The 17,950-nt window shown below is 39.8% G+C and overlaps 1 protein-coding gene and 1 non-coding gene across 5 annotated transcripts; both read left to right on the top strand.

The window, feature by feature from the left end:
• Positions 1-6,574: 6,574 nt before the first annotated feature.
• Positions 6,575-13,237, top strand: SLC25A3 (solute carrier family 25 member 3). 4 transcript variants are annotated; one of them, XM_027594025.2, is made up of 8 exons: positions 6,575-6,696; positions 6,957-7,117; positions 8,350-8,474; positions 10,463-10,642; positions 11,016-11,197; positions 11,840-12,012; positions 12,475-12,585; positions 12,676-13,237. In XM_027594025.2, exons 2-8 carry the CDS (start codon positions 6,961-6,963, stop codon positions 12,834-12,836), a joined length of 1,089 nt encoding a protein of 362 aa, XP_027449826.1. In that variant the 5' UTR covers positions 6,575-6,696; positions 6,957-6,960; the 3' UTR covers positions 12,837-13,237. The 4 variants fall into 4 exon arrangements, with proteins under 4 accessions (XP_027449826.1, XP_027449825.1, XP_027449828.1 ...); XM_027594024.2 differs by having other exon boundaries at positions 6,601-6,727; XM_027594027.2 differs by lacking the exon at positions 8,350-8,474 and adding an exon at positions 8,647-8,768 and having other exon boundaries at positions 6,610-6,727; positions 12,676-13,021.
• Positions 11,520-11,767, top strand: LOC113923272. The gene has a single exon (XR_003520270.1). It is a non-coding gene; the product is annotated as a small nucleolar RNA SNORA53 (small nucleolar RNA).
• Positions 13,238-17,950: the final 4,713 nt, after the last annotated feature.

Here is a 17,950-nt window from a genome sequence, read left to right as displayed (position 1 = left end):
TTAAAAGATAGCCTAGGGGCACCTAAGTGGCTCAGAAGAATCTGCCTTTGGCTCAGGTCATGATCTCAGGGTCTGGAATGGAGCCTGAGTCAGACTCCCTGCTCAGCGTCTGCTTCTCCCTTCCCCCCAACCCCCTAACACCTTGTGATCTCTCCCCTCCTCTCTCTCAAATAAAGAAATAAAATCTTATTTTAAAAAAAAGATAGCCTAGACTAATCTAGCCATTATATTGTTTTTCAAAATTAGTGTACTAAGATAATTCTATTTTTCCTAGATGTATTTATGGTTGTTTGTTTGTTTTTTGTTTTGTTTTAAGTAGGCTCTGTGCTCAATGTGGAGCTTGAACTCACCACCCTGAGATCAAGAGTCACATGCTCTATCAGCTGAGCCAGCCAGGCACCCCATATTTACATATTTTAACAATCATGCTACCTTACATATTTTTTTTTAAGATTTTATTTACTTATTTGACAGAGAGAGATACAGTGAGAGAGGGAACACAAGCAGGGGCAGTGGGAGAGGGAGAAGCAGGCTTCCTGTGGAGCAGGGAGCCCGATGTGGGGCTCCATCCCAGGACCCTGGGATCATGACCTGAGCTGAAGGCAGAGCTCAACCAATTGAGCCACCCAAGCTTCCCTAAAAAAAATTTTTAAGAGTAATTACATTTCCATTTACACAGACTTCAGGTGTTTTAGCATATTTTTTTAAAAAAATAAAAAATTGGCCCTAAGCTTCAGCCATACCACTTAAATAATGAAGTAAATAATATTATTTATTTCTTTGTTTTTAAGACTTTTATTTATTTATTTGAGAGAGAAAGAGCAAGTAAGTGCGTGTGGGAGTGGGGGAAGGGCAGGGAGGGCGGGCACAGAGAGAGGGACAAGCAGATTCTGCCCGGAGCTTGGAGCCCCAGGCAGGGCTGGATCTTGTGAACCTGAGATCATGACCTGAGCTGAAATCAAGAGTTGGCTGCTTAATCAACTGAACCACCCAGGTACCCCTATTTATTTGTTTTTAATAATACTGATTATTTAATTCAGACATCTAGTCTGATCATTCAAACGCCCAGGAACAGTTATTCCGACCTATAAATTTCCCTGGACAAGTAAATTAGATAGTTGACAAAACTCTATTTTTATTATTTCCTACTCTGTAATTTAAATGATAGATGCTTTAATATTTTTCTTTTTCTTTTTTTAGAAGAATTTTTTTAAAGATTTTATTTATTTATTTATTTATTTATTTATTTGACGGGGGGGGGAGAGAGAGAGAGAGAGAGAGAGAGAGAGAGAGAGAGCGCGCGCGCACAAGCAGGGGGAGTGGCAGGCAGAGGGAGAGGGAGAAGCAGGCTCCTATGCAGGGAGCCTAATGCAGGGCTCAATCCCAGGACCCAGGGATCATGACCCGAGCCGAAGGCAGCCACTTAACTGACTGAGCCACACAGGCGCCCCAAAATATTTTTCAAATTGGCATTCTTAAATTCAAAAGAGAAATGTTTCTTTTCCATGTTTTAAAACAGCACAAATTATAGAAGATTTGAGGAATTGCTAGTGTTAGTAGGTTAATTGTAATTGTACAGCAATCCTACTAACATTTGAAGTTACTGCTCTCTAAAGAATGCATCTGATTCCCTAAAGCTATTTCTTCCCAAATGACTACCTTCCAAGTTTAGAGATATAATAGCAGAATTCAAGAATTTTCCCTGAAATTTCATTATGTATGCAAATTTTAATTTCATTTAGGATTGACTGCAATTGCACGGTATTCATTTGTGAATAGGCTCCTTAGTTACCTACAGCAAAAATATCATAAGTGACATGAGGTTGGAATTACAACAAATTACAATACATTTCAGTTCATAATGACCCAGGGCATAAACAGAAACTTAGGTACACTCTGTCCTACGTCTCTAAGGCTGAAGGGAACTATTTCTACTCCTTTTAGCAAAGCCTAATCCCTTCATTTTATATTCATTACTTCTCATATTTGCTGTTTTTTGGGTGTATATATTTCTCCCTAAAACTTCCTGTATTGTTACCAAATCTGTGGCTATGTCCATCTTTGAGCAGCTGATATGCCCGTCCCCACCCCCCTTTTTAAAGATTTTATTTATTTATTTTACAGAGCACAAGCAGGGAGAGGGGTAGAGGGAGAGAGAGAAGGAGGCACCCCGCCAAGCAGGGAGCCAGATGCGGGGCTCGATCGCAGGACCCCGGGTCTCGATCCCAGGACCCCAGGTCTCAATCCCAGGACCCCAGGATCACGACCTGAGCTGAAGGTAGACGCTTAACCATCTGAGCCACACAGGCGCCCCTCCGGTCCCCCTTTATACTTAAGCAGTTGCCCCATTTTATATGGCGTACGGATGGCACACACCACAGGCTTGCACCTTGCTCTTGCAGGTGCGATAACAATGTGAAAGTCAGCTGGAAGCAAACCAGATCAGCCGGGATTCCGTTCTAGTAAGTGAGCCTTCACATCCATGGCAAACCAGGCAATTCAGGATATTGTCTCATTTTACAGATAGAAAAACTTGTGTCAGACTCATTCTATGGGCTCATGCTTTGAATTCCTTAGATCATTGATTCCTAAACCTGTTTATAGGAATCACCCAGGGATCTTTAAAAAATGGCAGATTCCAGGACTCCTCATCAAACTTAGTAAGCAGAATCTTTTGAGGCCTGAGAATATCTGTGTCTAAAAAGCTCCCCAGGTGCTTTGATGAGAAACCATATTTGGGAACTTCTAATTTGTGATGACTGGGCCTCACTTAAAAGTGTCCAAGTGGTGGATTATAGCCAAGGAGTGACTAAAGTTGCCATCTATGTGTGCACCTTCTATGTGAACTATTTTAGGGTCTGCCATATCTAGGTATACCTCTCCTCTGAGCCAAACCATATTTTATACATTTAATTGCAGAAAGAAGGAAATTTCAAAATATCAAGAGATAAAGACTGGGTAAAAGTACTCACCTGCCTTTATTTCCTATAAAATACAATATCCCTGAATATGCAGATCTAACTTAGACAGTTTTCATCCCCCTGCACAAAGATGCGTGACTTCAAGAGTTTGAACCTGGGTCCCAGAGCTCTTGGCGTGCACTTAGGGTACACTTTATGCTCTTGGGGTCCACCTCAGTAAAGGGATCGCCCCTAGTCTTACAGTCAAGGTACTCTAGGTTCCACCTAGGATGCCCTTTCAAGAACGATGTGGATGGTTTGACCTTTTAAAACTTTTTTCAGAATAGCAATTACAGCCCCATGGTGAAGTCCATTTTATTTTATTTCAGATAGAAAAAGACAAATTTCTCCCTAATGTCTTTACAGAGACATGAAAACAAACAAACATGATTTCTAATCAAAAAAGACAGTAACTAAGATGCTAGAGGGTGCTACCCTTTTTTTCTCAAGGAAGATATGAAAAGGAGTTTTAGTTTACTTGCATAATTTGTTATATCTCTCTATTAGATGGGAGCAGTAGGAATTATTTAAGGGTGTTCTTTGATTCCCCCATGACAGGCATGATCCTCAAATCTATCAGTGCTACCTTGACCTCTGGCTCTAGGTTTACAAGGACCTGTAGGAAAGTTCCACTTGAATGTCCTATCTCCATCTAGCATCTCAGATTCTCTTTATCTCTCAGATATGCTTCTGTGTTAAGACTGGCCACAAGGGAAATTTGTGCAAGATTTCAAAGGCAGAAGTGAAACTCTTATGGTCTGAAGGTCAGTGTGAGATGTGAAGCACTGGGGCAGCTCATGCACATGGATGCTGATCTGTTGGCTTACCTGGGAGTGGGGCAGTGGCCACATGTGGAGCTCTTTCAGCAACTCTAGGACCCTCTTCAGTTTCTCTGAGTCCTGGACCAGATGCATGTGCAGCGCCTTGGCGCCTAAGAGCACTTGCAGCATGGCTTCTGCGGGTAACTGCATTATTGAGATTGTAGGTGTCAGAGATAGAGGCACAATTTGCACAGTCTAGTTTATCCTCATGGGATCCAGCAGGTCTTTGTGGATTCTGCTTTGTCCCTGCTCATCCTCGTTTCAGGTCCAGCTTTCCTGACTGACTCTAAGCTCTATTGATTTACAGAAATTTCAGGTCCAACCCCAGACACAGGCAACCTCTTCTCCAGCTCCCACAGTTGTTTAAGACCTAGTCCCCAAAATAAGCCTCTTATTTATATGACTCACAGTGCCTATGCTTCTCTGGTCAAACTCTGATCCAGACAATGGTACTGGAAGTAATTCCAGAACTAAAACTTAAGAATGGGATCTATGAATTTGTTCCGGGTTATCTGATCTGATTGGATTTAAAGGCACTGACAACCAGTTGTCAATGACAAAGGTGGCACTGGTTGTCCATGGCATGCATTAGCAAAAAACAGTTTCTCAAAACATCACCTATGGACACCTGTAATCAAGTGCCTAAAGAAGGCAAGGCTTTGGGTAACCACGTGGATACTTCCATAAAACATTTAAACAAAAATAAGGAGTATAATGGAGTTGGTTGGTTTATCCTAATTATGTTGGATAACTGGGGGAAAGGAAATGATGAGCTTAGGGCTTTGAACGTTCAGTTCAAGATAAAGGATCAGAAATCTTATGTGAAAAAGAAATCTTATGTGACTGTCTTCCTATATCTGCAAGGCTGTACTTTCTAAAAACCAAATCCAAAATCTAATCCTGACTTACAATGCAGTTGAATTTCCAACTTGAGGATCTCATGTTAAAATTCATTTTTGTTTTTGTTTTTGAGCAGCAGTGAGATCCTGAATATTGGCATGGGAATGGGAACCTATGGGCAGATTGATGAGACTGGAATCATGAACTTCTAAATTCTGCTGAGCGTCTTTTGCCTTTCCTCCCTTGCCTGAGGAACTTAGTCTCTCCTTACCTGTAAAATCTGTATTGGCCTCTCCTGGGATAGTGAGTTGCCTTGTACACTTATCATGATGAAAAAAATAATAATAAAGTGGAAAAAAAAACAAATTCTATCAACTTAGCTTAACAAAAAACCTCCTTACCTTGATATCTATTTTTATTAATTTGAGATAGAGAGAGAGAGAGAGAGAGTGCGTGCACAAGCAGGGGGTAGAGGCAGAGGGAGAAGGAGAAGCAGACTCCCCACTGAGTGGGGAGCCCAATGCAGGGCTCATCCCAGAACCCTGGGATCATGACCTGAGCCTAAGGCAGACACTTAACCGACTGAGACACCATGTGCCCCTTGATATGTTTTATTTAGTTATGCTTTTAGTAATCTCCACACCCAACATGGGGACTGAACTCACAACCCTGAAATCAAGTGTCACATGTTCCTTCAACTGAGCCAGCCAGGCACCCTACCCAGGCTTGATACCTGATTACCCTTAATACCTTATCAAATTCCTCATTCCCCAAGTAATATCTGATTACCTTGGACTGTCTTCAGCAAGAATTCTTTTAGGTCAAGTTAGCAAGAATTACCCTAACTTCTTAGTAACTTACTGACCACTGGCCCCCTCCCCAACTCTGCTTGACTAAAATTCCCACATATAGACATTGTCTCATTGAGTTCTCATACACTTTGCAAGATAGATGTTACTCCCATCCAGGACCAGCTATGCAATTTGTAATTTCAGTGCAAAATGAAAAATACAAGGCCTCTTGTTCATAAATTATTAAGAATTCCAAAATGGTGACAACAGAGCATTGAATCTAGCACAGGCCCTATATAACTGTACAAGTCCATGGGGCCACCCCTTGCTTCCATCTTGACATTTAAGAAACAGGTTCATAAAAAAGAAAAACGAAACAGGTTCATAGAGATCAAATGAATTCCCAAGGTTACTTTGTCAAGAGCCAGGACTATGTCAGAGCCAGAATTGTAATAGGGGTTTGACCCCTACTAAACTCTCCCCAATTAAAAGAGGCCCTTTTGTCTTGAACTGAATCTAATGAAGATTTTTCTAAATTTACTGAACACACACAAAATCTGCTGCCATTCACTTTCACTCTAGTTCAACCATGTACCCCCAGGTAGTCTTAAAATGCATTTACTGAACGTTTTAATATGTCGTATAAACTATTGTGATGAACCCCCAAGCTGTCTTGTCTAAAGAGTTCTTGCTGCACATTTTCTTTTAAAATACTCTCCTGTAGTCCAACGGAAAATGCAAACATGTCTATGTGTAATGGCAATGGATGGAATTTAATTAAAAAAAGAAAAAGTACCTTAATGGCAGGCGTTGTAACACAAAATACTGCAGTAACATTCTAACTGCAACACCGAAATAGAGTATCATCACACATTTGGGGTTTTTTTTTCTCTTTTTGTTTAAGTGACTACTATTAACTAGGACTCAATTAAACGTAAAAAAACTGAAGCCCGCACGTCGAAGAAAGACGCTTGAAGGTGAAGGGACAATAAGGGGCGATCACGAGCACAATCTCACACCACTCAAAAACCCGGCCTCGGAATGCACGCGTGCGCAGAACGAATCCTCCTGCGCAGAGGCCGGGGCCGGAAGGGCTGGGGCGGGCGGGGGCGGGGATAGGGTTGCTAGGAGAACGCGATGACGCTACGGCCTGGGCGCTCTTCTCCGCCAATGGGTGCTGCCTGCTGCAGTGACACGTAATGTGCGTCACGCCGACGACGCGCGAAGGGCACAGATCTAAGGGTCGGGAGGACGTTCGGCCTCTGTGAGCCGCAGCCTTTTCGAGTGAGTGGTTGTGTGTTCGCCATCTTAGGAAGTGAGTGTGCCGGCCCTTGCTACCGGTGGGTGCGGGGAACGGAGCCCCTCTGAGAAGTTGCTTAGGCTGTAGGACTTGTCGATCTCCTTGGAGGAGGCCGCCATGACCTCTTCAAGGGCGCGGAGGCTGGAAGAAGGAAGGCCAGTGTCGGGGTCCTAGGGTGCCGGTGACTTTGGCCGCCTGAGGGGCCCCTTGCCTTTCCTTTGACCGCTGCTCTCTCTTCCCTTAGAAAGATGTTCTCGTCCGTGGCGCATCTGGCGCGGGCGAACCCATTCAACGCGCCCCACCTGCAGCTGGCACACGATGGCCTCACGGGCCTCCGCAGCAGCCCCGCGGGGCCCCCGGGCCCGCCCCACCGTTCCCGCAATCTGGCAGCAGCCTCTGTGGAAGGTGAGCTTAGACCCTGCCCCGATACGGTCGTTTTGTGCCCTTGTGGTCCGCTCGGCCTTAGTGGCCTGGAGGACAGAGAAGGAGGACGCTCCTGGCCTTCTGCACCACAGGACGGCGCCTAGTTCTTGCCCTAGGATGTCAGCCCTTTTCGCCCTAGGCCGAGTGTGGGATCCTTGGCCCTCCCTCAAGGGCGTGGAAGGGCCCAGGCACAGTTCCCTCTGTGACCTCCACGTCCTCGGGAGAGTATAGAGGCCGTGACTAGCTCCTTATCTTCTCCGCCGTGAGCCCGGTTGGTCAGTAGACTTAAGTGTTGGGTAAAGTCTCCTTCCTAGCCACTGGCCACCTGCAGTTCTATCTGTATTATCTGTTACTTGATCTGGCTTTAATTTTCTTAAAAATACTCCTTCCTCTCAAGCATTCCCGACGTCTAATATTTATTGACATGAGGTGTATGAGATAATTGGGTTTCTTGTTTTAATGTAATTGGTAAAGGAAGGGACAGAAGCCCCAGATAAGCTATAAAAAGGAGATAAATAATTGGTAAGGATCCCTTTAGTCTTCTCTCTCAGGAATCTTTTCGGTTAGACTCAACTTGAACTTAATTGTTACGTTTTAAATCTCAGTGGAGTGTATAGGCAGAGAAACAAATGTAATCAACATTGTGTGCCTGTAAAATCTAAAGTTTTTGAATCATTTATGTGTTTCTTTTATGTCTTTGGTGGGTAAAAAAAAATCACTACACTGTTGTGTAGTAAATGTATTTGACTTTAGGACCTTATCTAATTTTATGCTTAACATGAATCCGTAAGTGGGGATAGTATTGATTAGTGACACACTTAGAAGTTTGAAAGTTTTTACTTAAGTCTAGTGCTCTTCCTGAGTTTGGTTTGTATTCTCAAGTGTGTTTTTATCAGCAGTAAATAATTGAAGTTTGATTTTTTTATTCGAGTACCTATTAATGTTGTCAAAGACCTTTTATTTTTAGTATGGCAAAATAAGAACTAGTGTCTCACAGAACCTTCATAATCTAAATGATTCTTTGATTTTGGCAGTAAATGTTTTGTTACTTAACACTGGGTGGAAAATCATCTTTCAGCTTAATCGTACACAGTGGCCAAAGCTGTTTAGTTGTGATAGCACTATTTCACAGGGAATCAGTTCTCTTTCATTCCCATGGCCTTAGTCATCTCTGAAGAAATACTTACTTAATTTTTTTTTTTTCAATCAAACAGAGCAGTATAGCTGTGACTATGGATCTGGCAGATTCTTTATCCTCTGTGGACTTGGAGGAATTATTAGCTGTGGCACAACACATACAGCATTGGTTCCTCTAGATCTGGTTAAATGCAGAATGCAGGTTTGTTTTGCATGTTGGATTAAAAGCATATTGTTGAAGCATGGCTTCTAAGTTGTACAACATAGACATCTACTAACAAGCTGTGTGGAAACCTAATTATCTGAGAGGTAAGTTGATAACCAGTAACATGAGTTTTATATTAAAATGCATGGTGTGTCTTGTCTTACTACAGAGTACAGTTGCGAATATGGCTCCATGAAGTTTTATGCACTGTGTGGCTTTGGTGGGGTCTTAAGTTGTGGTCTGACACACACTGCTGTCGTTCCTCTGGATTTAGTGAAATGCCGCATGCAGGTTTGTATTGAGATGGCAACACTGAATGTATCTTTCATGTGTGACTTAATTCCAAATAATTTTATAAGGACTTCACAAACGAGAAAATTTGAAGACATCACAACTGCTAGAAACTTTTGTAGGGAACCAAACCCAAGTTTTCTTAACTCATGATCTTTATTTTAATTAGTGTTTTAAATTGAAGAAATGCCTCTTTTAAAAATAAGCTTGTAGGCAGATTTTTGGATCTCAAACCCTGGCTATAAATGCTACTTTGGTGCTGTGCTCAGTTCTGACTTGCATTCCTCTTCAAAGCCTACTGGTTCTTTATGTTCCCAAATACTCATTTTACAAGCAGTTACGTATTAGAGTAGGTAATCCTCCTTAGTGTATTTTTTTTTTTTTAAGATTTTATTTATTTAAGAGAGAGAGTGAGAGTGAGCAGGGGGAGGGACAAGGAGACTCCTTACTGAGTATAGAGCCTGACCTGGGCCTCGATCCCAGGACCTGGAGATGATGACCTGAGCCGAAGGCAGACGCTTAACTGACTGAGCCACCCAGGTGGCCCTTCCTTAGTGTATTTTTGAAGTAACTTCATTTCTCTTATTTACTGATAAGATCAGGGCAGAGCATTATGTAGATTAGAAAAAATACTCTTCATTATTTTAGTATTAAAACTTTGTGGGCATAGCTTCTTGTATATTTATTTACATAACAGTTTTTTATGATTAGAATATCTTAATTAGGATTATTGAAAGAAAAATAATCAAACGTCAAAAATTTATTTGTCCCAAACAGGTTTAGAAGTCTACTTACCTAAAAGAGAGAGGAATGTGAAATGTTAGCAGCTAGAGGAAGGTGACGTATACCAGCCCTTGTAGTACTGGCAGATAGAGTGAAATTAAGATTTTTTTTCTTTTCCCATTAGTTAATAGAATGGATGTGAATATATCTTCACTAAAACGTATGCTGAAGTGAATTTAAGTTAAAAGATTCTCATTATGTTGATTTACCTTGTATTTAATTTGCCTTAAGTTCATAAAACCTTATAATACAAACTTCTTTTTAATGGACTATCGTGTATCAGGGATACAGACTTACCTCTTACTTAGGCAGTAGCTGCATATATCACGGATATAGACTTACCTCTTACTTAGGCAGTAGCTTTAAAACTAATTTTTATAAAGTAGTAGAAGGGCGCCTGGGTGGCTCAGTCGTTAAGCGTCTGCCTTCAGCTCAGGTCATGGTCCCAGGGTCCTGGATTGAGCCCTGCACGGGGCTCCCTGCTCAGCGGGAAGCCTGCTTCTCCTCCCACTCCCCCTGCTTGTGTTCCCTCTCTCGCTGTGTCTCTCTCTGTCAAATAAATAAAATCTTTAAAAAATAAACAATAAAAATAAAAGTGGTAGAGTTGGATGGTGAAAAATTTTGAATCAATTTTATCATGTATTTTTCTAGGAATTCTGCCCTCTTAACTAACCCTCCAAGCCTTAAGTCTGACTGAAAGAAAGCTAGACCTTAATGTATAAAGTTAAATTTATGAAGATTATAGATATTAAGTTGATATGCAGTGAATTTGTGTTTACCCACCCTTTGTATAGTTAGATGGAAGTTTTAGAACCAAGGGAAAAACTAATAACAGTGAAATTAAATATTTATGAGAAATGATAGCTCTTTGGTACATTTAATTAATTTTTTTCTTCTTGTTTTAAATAAAGGTGGACCCCCAGAAGTACAAGGGCATATTTAATGGATTCTCAGTTACACTTAAAGAGGATGGTGTTCGTGGTTTGGCTAAAGGATGGGCTCCAACTTTCATTGGCTACTCTATGCAGGGGCTCTGCAAGTTTGGCTTTTATGAAGTTTTCAAAGTTTTGTATAGCAACATGCTTGGGGAGGTATGTAGTTTTAACTTTTAAGACCAAAAAGGATCTTTTTTTTTTTGTCTGTATTACTATACTGTGCTGCTTTCCAAGTAAGCTGGATTTTGAGTTTTTTAAAGAGAAGGGATCTGGGATTCCTCTCTCTAGTTCAAGGGCCAACTATACTTGACACCTAGATGTTCAAAAAAATAATTCACCCTGTACTGTGGTTGATAAGGTTATGGGAGAGGATATACATTCAGTCTCATGTGTGTTATTTGTGGACCATATAAAGAAACATTGTTAGGTTGTCTGAAAGGTAACTGTTTCCTAAAACTGTTCCTTAATTGAAATTGAAAACAGCCAATGCAATAGCGGTACACATTCCCTTCTTATGTTTTTCAATTAGGAGAATGCCTATCTCTGGCGCACATCACTGTATTTGGCTGCTTCTGCCAGTGCTGAATTCTTTGCTGACATTGCCCTGGCTCCTATGGAAGCTGCTAAGGTTCGAATTCAAACCCAACCAGGTTATGCCAACACTTTGAGGGATGCAGCTCCCAAAATGTATAAGGAAGAAGGCTTAAAAGCGTAAGTGAACATTTGTCTAGAGTTACAGTATAAAAATATTCAATTAAATGAACTGCATTTGTTAGCATTAAACCTACCAGACTTTTTTTAAAGCTATTATGTTAATGTCTATTTACCTTTTATACAGAACATAAACTCCAGGGGCAGGGATCAGTTGACTCATGGCTTAAGCCCTGAATTAAAGATTTTTTTCTAAAGTAAGAACGTTTATCAATCTGCATATACCTTGATATTTGACATTAATTGTTAACTTTTGGGAAAGACTTGTTAGAATTCTTGTCATTCTTGTTCACAGCTAAGAATTTGCATATAGTCTGGCTACAACATGCTTCCTTAGATCCACCTTTGTGGATGCCAATCTTGAACTGAGTTCTACTTGTAAACATCTTGTTTCTTGTAGTTCCAGTCAGAGAAACATCCAGCAACTTTTTTGGTTGTATAGTCAAAGGTGCTTGAGTCATTGGCATGTGAGATAAATACACCTGCATGTTAGTCTTAGGTTCTGATAGAAATGACATGCAATTGTGCTGCCATATTTTGCTATCAGGACTTGGCTGGTGTGCGGACACTTCTGTTACTGATGAAAATCTCTGCTAGAGGAATAAATACAACTGAGTAAAATAAGTCTCCTGGTTTCCCTAGATTCTACAAGGGAGTTGCCCCTCTCTGGATGAGACAGATACCCTACACCATGATGAAATTTGCCTGCTTTGAACGTACTGTTGAAGCATTGTACAAGTTTGTGGTTCCTAAGCCCCGAAGTGAATGTTCAAAGGCAGAGCAACTGGTTGTAACATTTGTGGCAGGTTACATAGGTATGAGTTACTTACAACATGTTGGTGAAATTAAGGACAAGTAATTATTTCCATTATTGGCCTCTTTTTGTGAGGAAAAAAAATATTCCAAAGAAGCTTTATCTTCCCATAGCATTTTCTGGGCCTTTTTAGGATTCATAAATACTTATTGATGAGTTTCTGAAAGAATTATTTTCATGTCTTGATTAAGTTTGGGGAATATATTGATTTCAACTGCTGTGCCATTTATTTTTTTGGTCTAGTTTTTCAAGAATACATTTTTACACAAAGGAAAGTTGATTAAAATGTGAATATAAAAACTTGAAGGATTGTTCTGTTTTCCATAGGGTAGAGTGCTGTATAACTTAGTTAGTCTCTAAATCTGATTTTTTAAGAACTAAAAATTAGGAAAAGGTTGTTGGTTGTGATGTGAATTTTTTTTAATTAATCCCATGTTGGATTATTTATCTTGACTTTTTTCAGCTGGAGTCTTCTGTGCAATTGTTTCTCACCCTGCTGATTCCGTGGTATCTGTGTTGAATAAGGAGAAAGGTAGCAGTGCTTCTCAAGTTCTTCAGAGACTTGGATTTAAAGGTAGAATTCTCCCCTCCACCCACCCACCCAAACAAAAAGTAACACTTGGGTATTATTTCATTTTTCATTCATGTTTCGTATTTCAACCAGGTGTATGGAAGGGACTCTTTGCCCGTATCATCATGATTGGCACTCTGACTGCACTACAGTGGTTCATCTATGACTCTGTGAAGGTCTACTTCAGGCTCCCTCGCCCTCCTCCACCTGAAATGCCAGAGTCTCTGAAGAAGAAGCTTGGGTTAACTCAGTAGAATGATCAAAGCAAATGTGGACTGAATCTGCTTGTTGATCAGTGTTGAGAAAAGTGCAAGAGGAACTTTTATATATTTGACAGTGTAGGAAATTGTCTATTCCTGGTATAATTACTGTAGTCTCTTGCCTAAGGCGAGGGTTTCAAACCCACTGTTGAAATAAACCCAGCTATTCATGATTTGTCTATGATTTGGTGGTTATTTTTAAAAACAGTTTTTAAAGATGTAACCCTAAATTGGAAGGAATTAAGTGTAAGTTAAAACCTCAAGGAAAAAATGCAAACTAATCACTGTTGGTTCAGTACTTGATCCCCACTCATAAATTGTCATGTTTCAAGTTTTGTCACACAAGAGTTCCTATGCTCCTAAAAATAAAGGAAGTACGCCTGAATTTTCAAAAACTTGACTTAGCTGTAGTTAAATTGAAATATGGATAAGTATTTGTGGTTATATTTTGACAAGTAAATTTCAGCATATAATCAAATTTTTGCAACATGTACTGTACTTTTAAAAATCCTAATGAGTTTGCTAATCCTCATTTGTAAAAGAAGATCTAGGGGTGCCTGGCTGGCTCAGTTGGAGGAATGTGCAACTCTTGATCTCAGGGTTATCTGTTGGAGCCCTATGTTGGGTGTAGAGATTACTTAAACTTTAAAAATTAAATTGAAGAAAGTAATCTAAATTAGGCTGATTGTTAGAATGATGGTTATTAGTTATTTTATTTAAAGATTTTTTTTTATGTAATCTACAACCAATGGGGCACTCGAATTTAACCCCAAGATCAAGAGTCACATACTCTACTGACTGAGCCAGCCAGGCGCCCCTAGAATGATAGTTTTTAAAACAACCAAAGCATTTGATAGCTAAAACTACTTTAGGTAACAATTATCTTCAAACAAATCTGACTTTCTAAATTAACAAAAAACGTAGCATAAAATCACCTAGAAAGTAAGCTACTGTTCAGTTTTCTCTTATGTTTGGTTAGGAAGTATGAAAGCCCAATCTGTAATATAATTATTTTTCAAATCTGATTACATTTTACCTTGAGGTCTTCAAGTATCTGGATTGGGTTGGCAGTCCCTGTATAAAGTATATAGATGGGGCCTTAGGGAAAAAAATCTTTGAGGAGTCTTAAGGGAGAGAAATGAAACAAACCCATGTTGTAAGGCCGGTGAACTAAATTGAGGAATCATTTAGTTGCATGATAATTTCTATCATCACTTGGTCTTAAGATTACAAACAATGTGTATTGCAGAGAGAAAGGAAGGGTTGTGGGTGCAATTAGGCCACACTTAAAAAGGTATGAGCCCACATAAGTGATGGCTGTGGTAACTGGCATCACCAGTGTGCATTAGCGTTGCTGTGTAACAAATCAACAGATCTAATGGCTTGAGACATAATCTCAGGTCAGGAATTCAGGAGCATCTCTGCTGGATCTTGGCTCTGGGTCTCAGTTACAGTCAGATAGCTCTGAGCTTTTTAAGGCTTTAACACCGGGCACCTGGCTGGTTCAGTTGGTAGAGCATGCAACGCTTGATAGGGTTGTGAGTTCAAGGCCCACATTGGTTATAGAGCTTGCTTTAAAAAAAGGCTTTCTGGCGCCTGGGTGGCTCAGTTGGTTAAGCGACTGCCTTCGGCTCAGGTCATGATCCTGGAGTCCCGGGATCGAGTCCCACATCAGGCTCCCTGCTCAGCAGGGAGTCTGCTTCTCCCTCTGATCCTCTTCCCTCTCGTGCTCTCTATCTCTCATTCTCTCTCTCTCAAATAAAAATCTTTTAAAAAAAATTAAAAAAAAGGCTTTCACTCCTTTGGGCTAGAAACTCAGCATCTCCCTGTTAGTGGCTCAGTCTTCTTGAGAGCTACAGCACAGTGGCTTCAGGGCAGTTGGATTTATTTCAGGGCTTTGAGGCAGACCGAGGCAGAAGCTGAATCTTTTTTAGGGCATAGATGTGGAAGTCATAGCAGCACTTCCACTATGTCAAAACATCAGAAGTCTCAGAAGACTCAATCCCAGGTGAAAGGAACAGATAATCCTGGGAGGAGCGTCAGTCATGTAAGAAGAACGTGTAGGAATGATAATACATGTATATTAAGCCAATCTAAAGGTGGACTAGATTTGAAAACCATGATACATAGTTAAGCCAGCTTTCACTCTAAGATTTCCACTGCCAACTTCAGATGTGAGTTTTATTTTCAAGAAAGATGATAGCTTTTATTTGTGTGTATCGTTAAGTATACTGTGTTCATTGTCGAGAGTCACTTGCTATCTAGTTAGAGGTAATTTCAAAGCTATTTCTGAGAGAAAACCATTTCAGACTAGAAATTGAAGGAAAATGCCCACTTAAAATTTTAAAACTTTAAGTTTATTCATACTAAATGATTCTACTGTCATTTTAATAACACTTTTTTCACATTTGGTTTAAGAAAATGTCAATTCCATAAAGCAGAACCCAGTGGAATGAGTATATGTGATTAGTTTAATTGAATCACGTTGTAACAGTAAGACATGATAGAAGTGCAATAGTAGTTTCCAGGAGAGTCAAATACGATTCAATTTGTCTTTAAGAATAATTAAAACTCTGAGAAAGCCTGAGTTTTGCTAAATTATAAATACCTTATGACATACACAACAAAATTGAACAGAAGAACTAACAGCTGTGTGAAAGCTTGGAAAGTTTTGACAATGTTTTTAAAATGAGTTTAACATTTTTGTGATACTGTTTTTGGGATAGATGATAGAAAAATGTCCACAGTGTTCATGAAGTTTGGTACATAGTCTTGCTGCTAAATTAGGAGCTACACGCTCTTTCTTTAGCATAAGAAGTTAGATAGAGTTGACGAACAACTTGGGGGTGGGGGGTGGCAGTTAGGGGTGCTGATTCCTCCCCTTCGCCCCCCCCAACCAAATACAAATGTACAACTTTGACTTCCTGAAAACTAGTACCTTACTGTTGACAGGATGTCTTACTGACAACAGTCAATTAACATATCTTGTATGTTATATGTATTATATGCTGTATTCTCACTATAAAGTAAGCTAGAGAAAATGAATAAAAACATAAGGAAGAGAAAATACATTTACAGTCCTACACTGTCTCGAAGACAGTTTGTGTATAAGTGGACCTGCGCAGTTCAAATATGTTGTTCAAGGGTCAACTAATCACATTGCTTATACAATTTTTATCATGAGATAAATCAAAATAATTGTTAAAAATCTCAGATACCACATGGTTAAGAAACAAATTGGTTTCAAATTTCAAGGAAACTGTAGGTCATAGTTGAATGCTGTGCTGCTCCTGATCAAAGAATGATGTGGTACCTTAACAAGTCAGCTACTCCTAGCAATTCTTAACCTCAGATATTATCTATTGAATCCTTTATCTTACAAGGCAACCCTGACTTCACATTCTCAGAAGTGTTCATAGGAGTGTGTGTGATGTTAACCTCAGCATTGATATGGTTTATGAATCTTTTGGTTATTAAAATATGATGAGTTTCCTAGAAAAAAACTAAAGTTTGCATGTGTGCCATGCATGCAACAGTCACTTAAAGGTTAGCTATACTGAATGAAAGTCTAGGGGATATGTCTCCTACACAAGGTATAATTCCCACCTAATACTGTGATTCGATGTACAAGTCAGCTAGCTTGCTTTGTGGAATGCAGCATATGCAAGATTTGAAGATGAAGGATAATTCATTCAAGGAGCAGTATCTATTATTTCAAGCCATGATCTCAACACAGGGCTATATGAATCAAGATTAAAACTACTTCTAAGAAATCATTAACATCTGAACATTTGATGTGTCCAATGTTATTACTTGTGGATAAACACTGATTCTTTTGACTACAGTGGTTTGACTTTATTTTTTAAAAGATTGTATTTATTTGTGAGAGAAAGCACAAGCAGGGGGAGTGGGAGAGGGAGAAGCAGGCTCCCCACTGAGCAGGGAGCCCGATGTGGGGCTCCATCCCAGTACCCTGGGATCATGATCTGAGCCGAAGGCAGATGCTTAACTGACTGAGCCACCCAGGCAACCCCAGTGGTTAGTCTTTAAATGATATTAAAGCAGGGAAATTCCACAGAAAGCTTAAGATGACTTACCCATAAGAAACCATGCCTATTATTGAAGTGATTATATATTCTGTTGGGAAACAGAACAAAGCTTTCCATTCTCCTGTATTTGCCATAAAAGCTATCTGACCTGAAAGCAAGAACATGACTGGAAGCCTAGTGACGTTCCAGATTGATTTCAAGGCTCCTTCAAGAAAGTCCTGCTCAGGCTGGCTCCCAAATTACAGATTGGTGAGTCATTATTTCAAAAATAATAGAACTGGCACCAAATAAGATAAGTGCTTCATTTATTTGGCACTGATAGGATAGAAACATTACTCATAAATGAATTTTCACATAGCTGAATTTATATTTTGAAGTGCTGAAAAATTTCTTTTTAAATATTTTTCATGTCTAAAATACTGTCTTATTAAAAAGATTACATGGAACGTAATTTACATTTAATTTGGTATCATTATGAACATGAGATACCATATTAGGATGTGCTATGGTGACACTGCCCGTGTGGGGTATAGAGCTATTTACAAAAACACAGTCCCATACTATGTAACTTTTGTTATATTAGTTAATGGCTTTGTCCTTATGTGCAAAGACACTTTGGATATGTTAATGGTAATATTCACAGCAGTCCTTCCTGTAAGGCAGATATTATTGTCCTTACTTACAGATGAATAAATTAAAGTTTATATGCACTAAATTTTCTGAGTCCACAGAACTCTGTGGTCACCAAGCCAGGATTGGACCCCAGATATCTCTGATTTCAAAATCTCATGTTGTTTCTACTATATTAAATCAGATGAATCAAGCAGAGCTAGTCACTTCAAAGTGTTCTGGAATGGCTCATCCCGGAGCCTTGGGCTTTTTGTCATGGAAGTTAGCTACATACTCTGACTCGTTCTGTGCATCTGGATACCCTTCATGCTAGGCATAGGAAACTGGGACTAATGCTGTGTGGTTTTTTTAAGGATCATTGTACTTTATTTTACAACTTTATTGAGGAATATTTGACGTGGAATAAATTATACACATTCAAAGAATTTT

The sequence above is a fragment of the Zalophus californianus genome, chromosome 9, assembly GCF_009762305.2.
Source record: "Zalophus californianus isolate mZalCal1 chromosome 9, mZalCal1.pri.v2, whole genome shotgun sequence".
NCBI classification, from domain to species: domain Eukaryota; kingdom Metazoa; phylum Chordata; class Mammalia; order Carnivora; family Otariidae; genus Zalophus; species Zalophus californianus.
The sequence above is the reverse complement of the archived record's forward strand: the minus strand, read 5'-3'. Positions and strand labels throughout refer to the sequence as shown.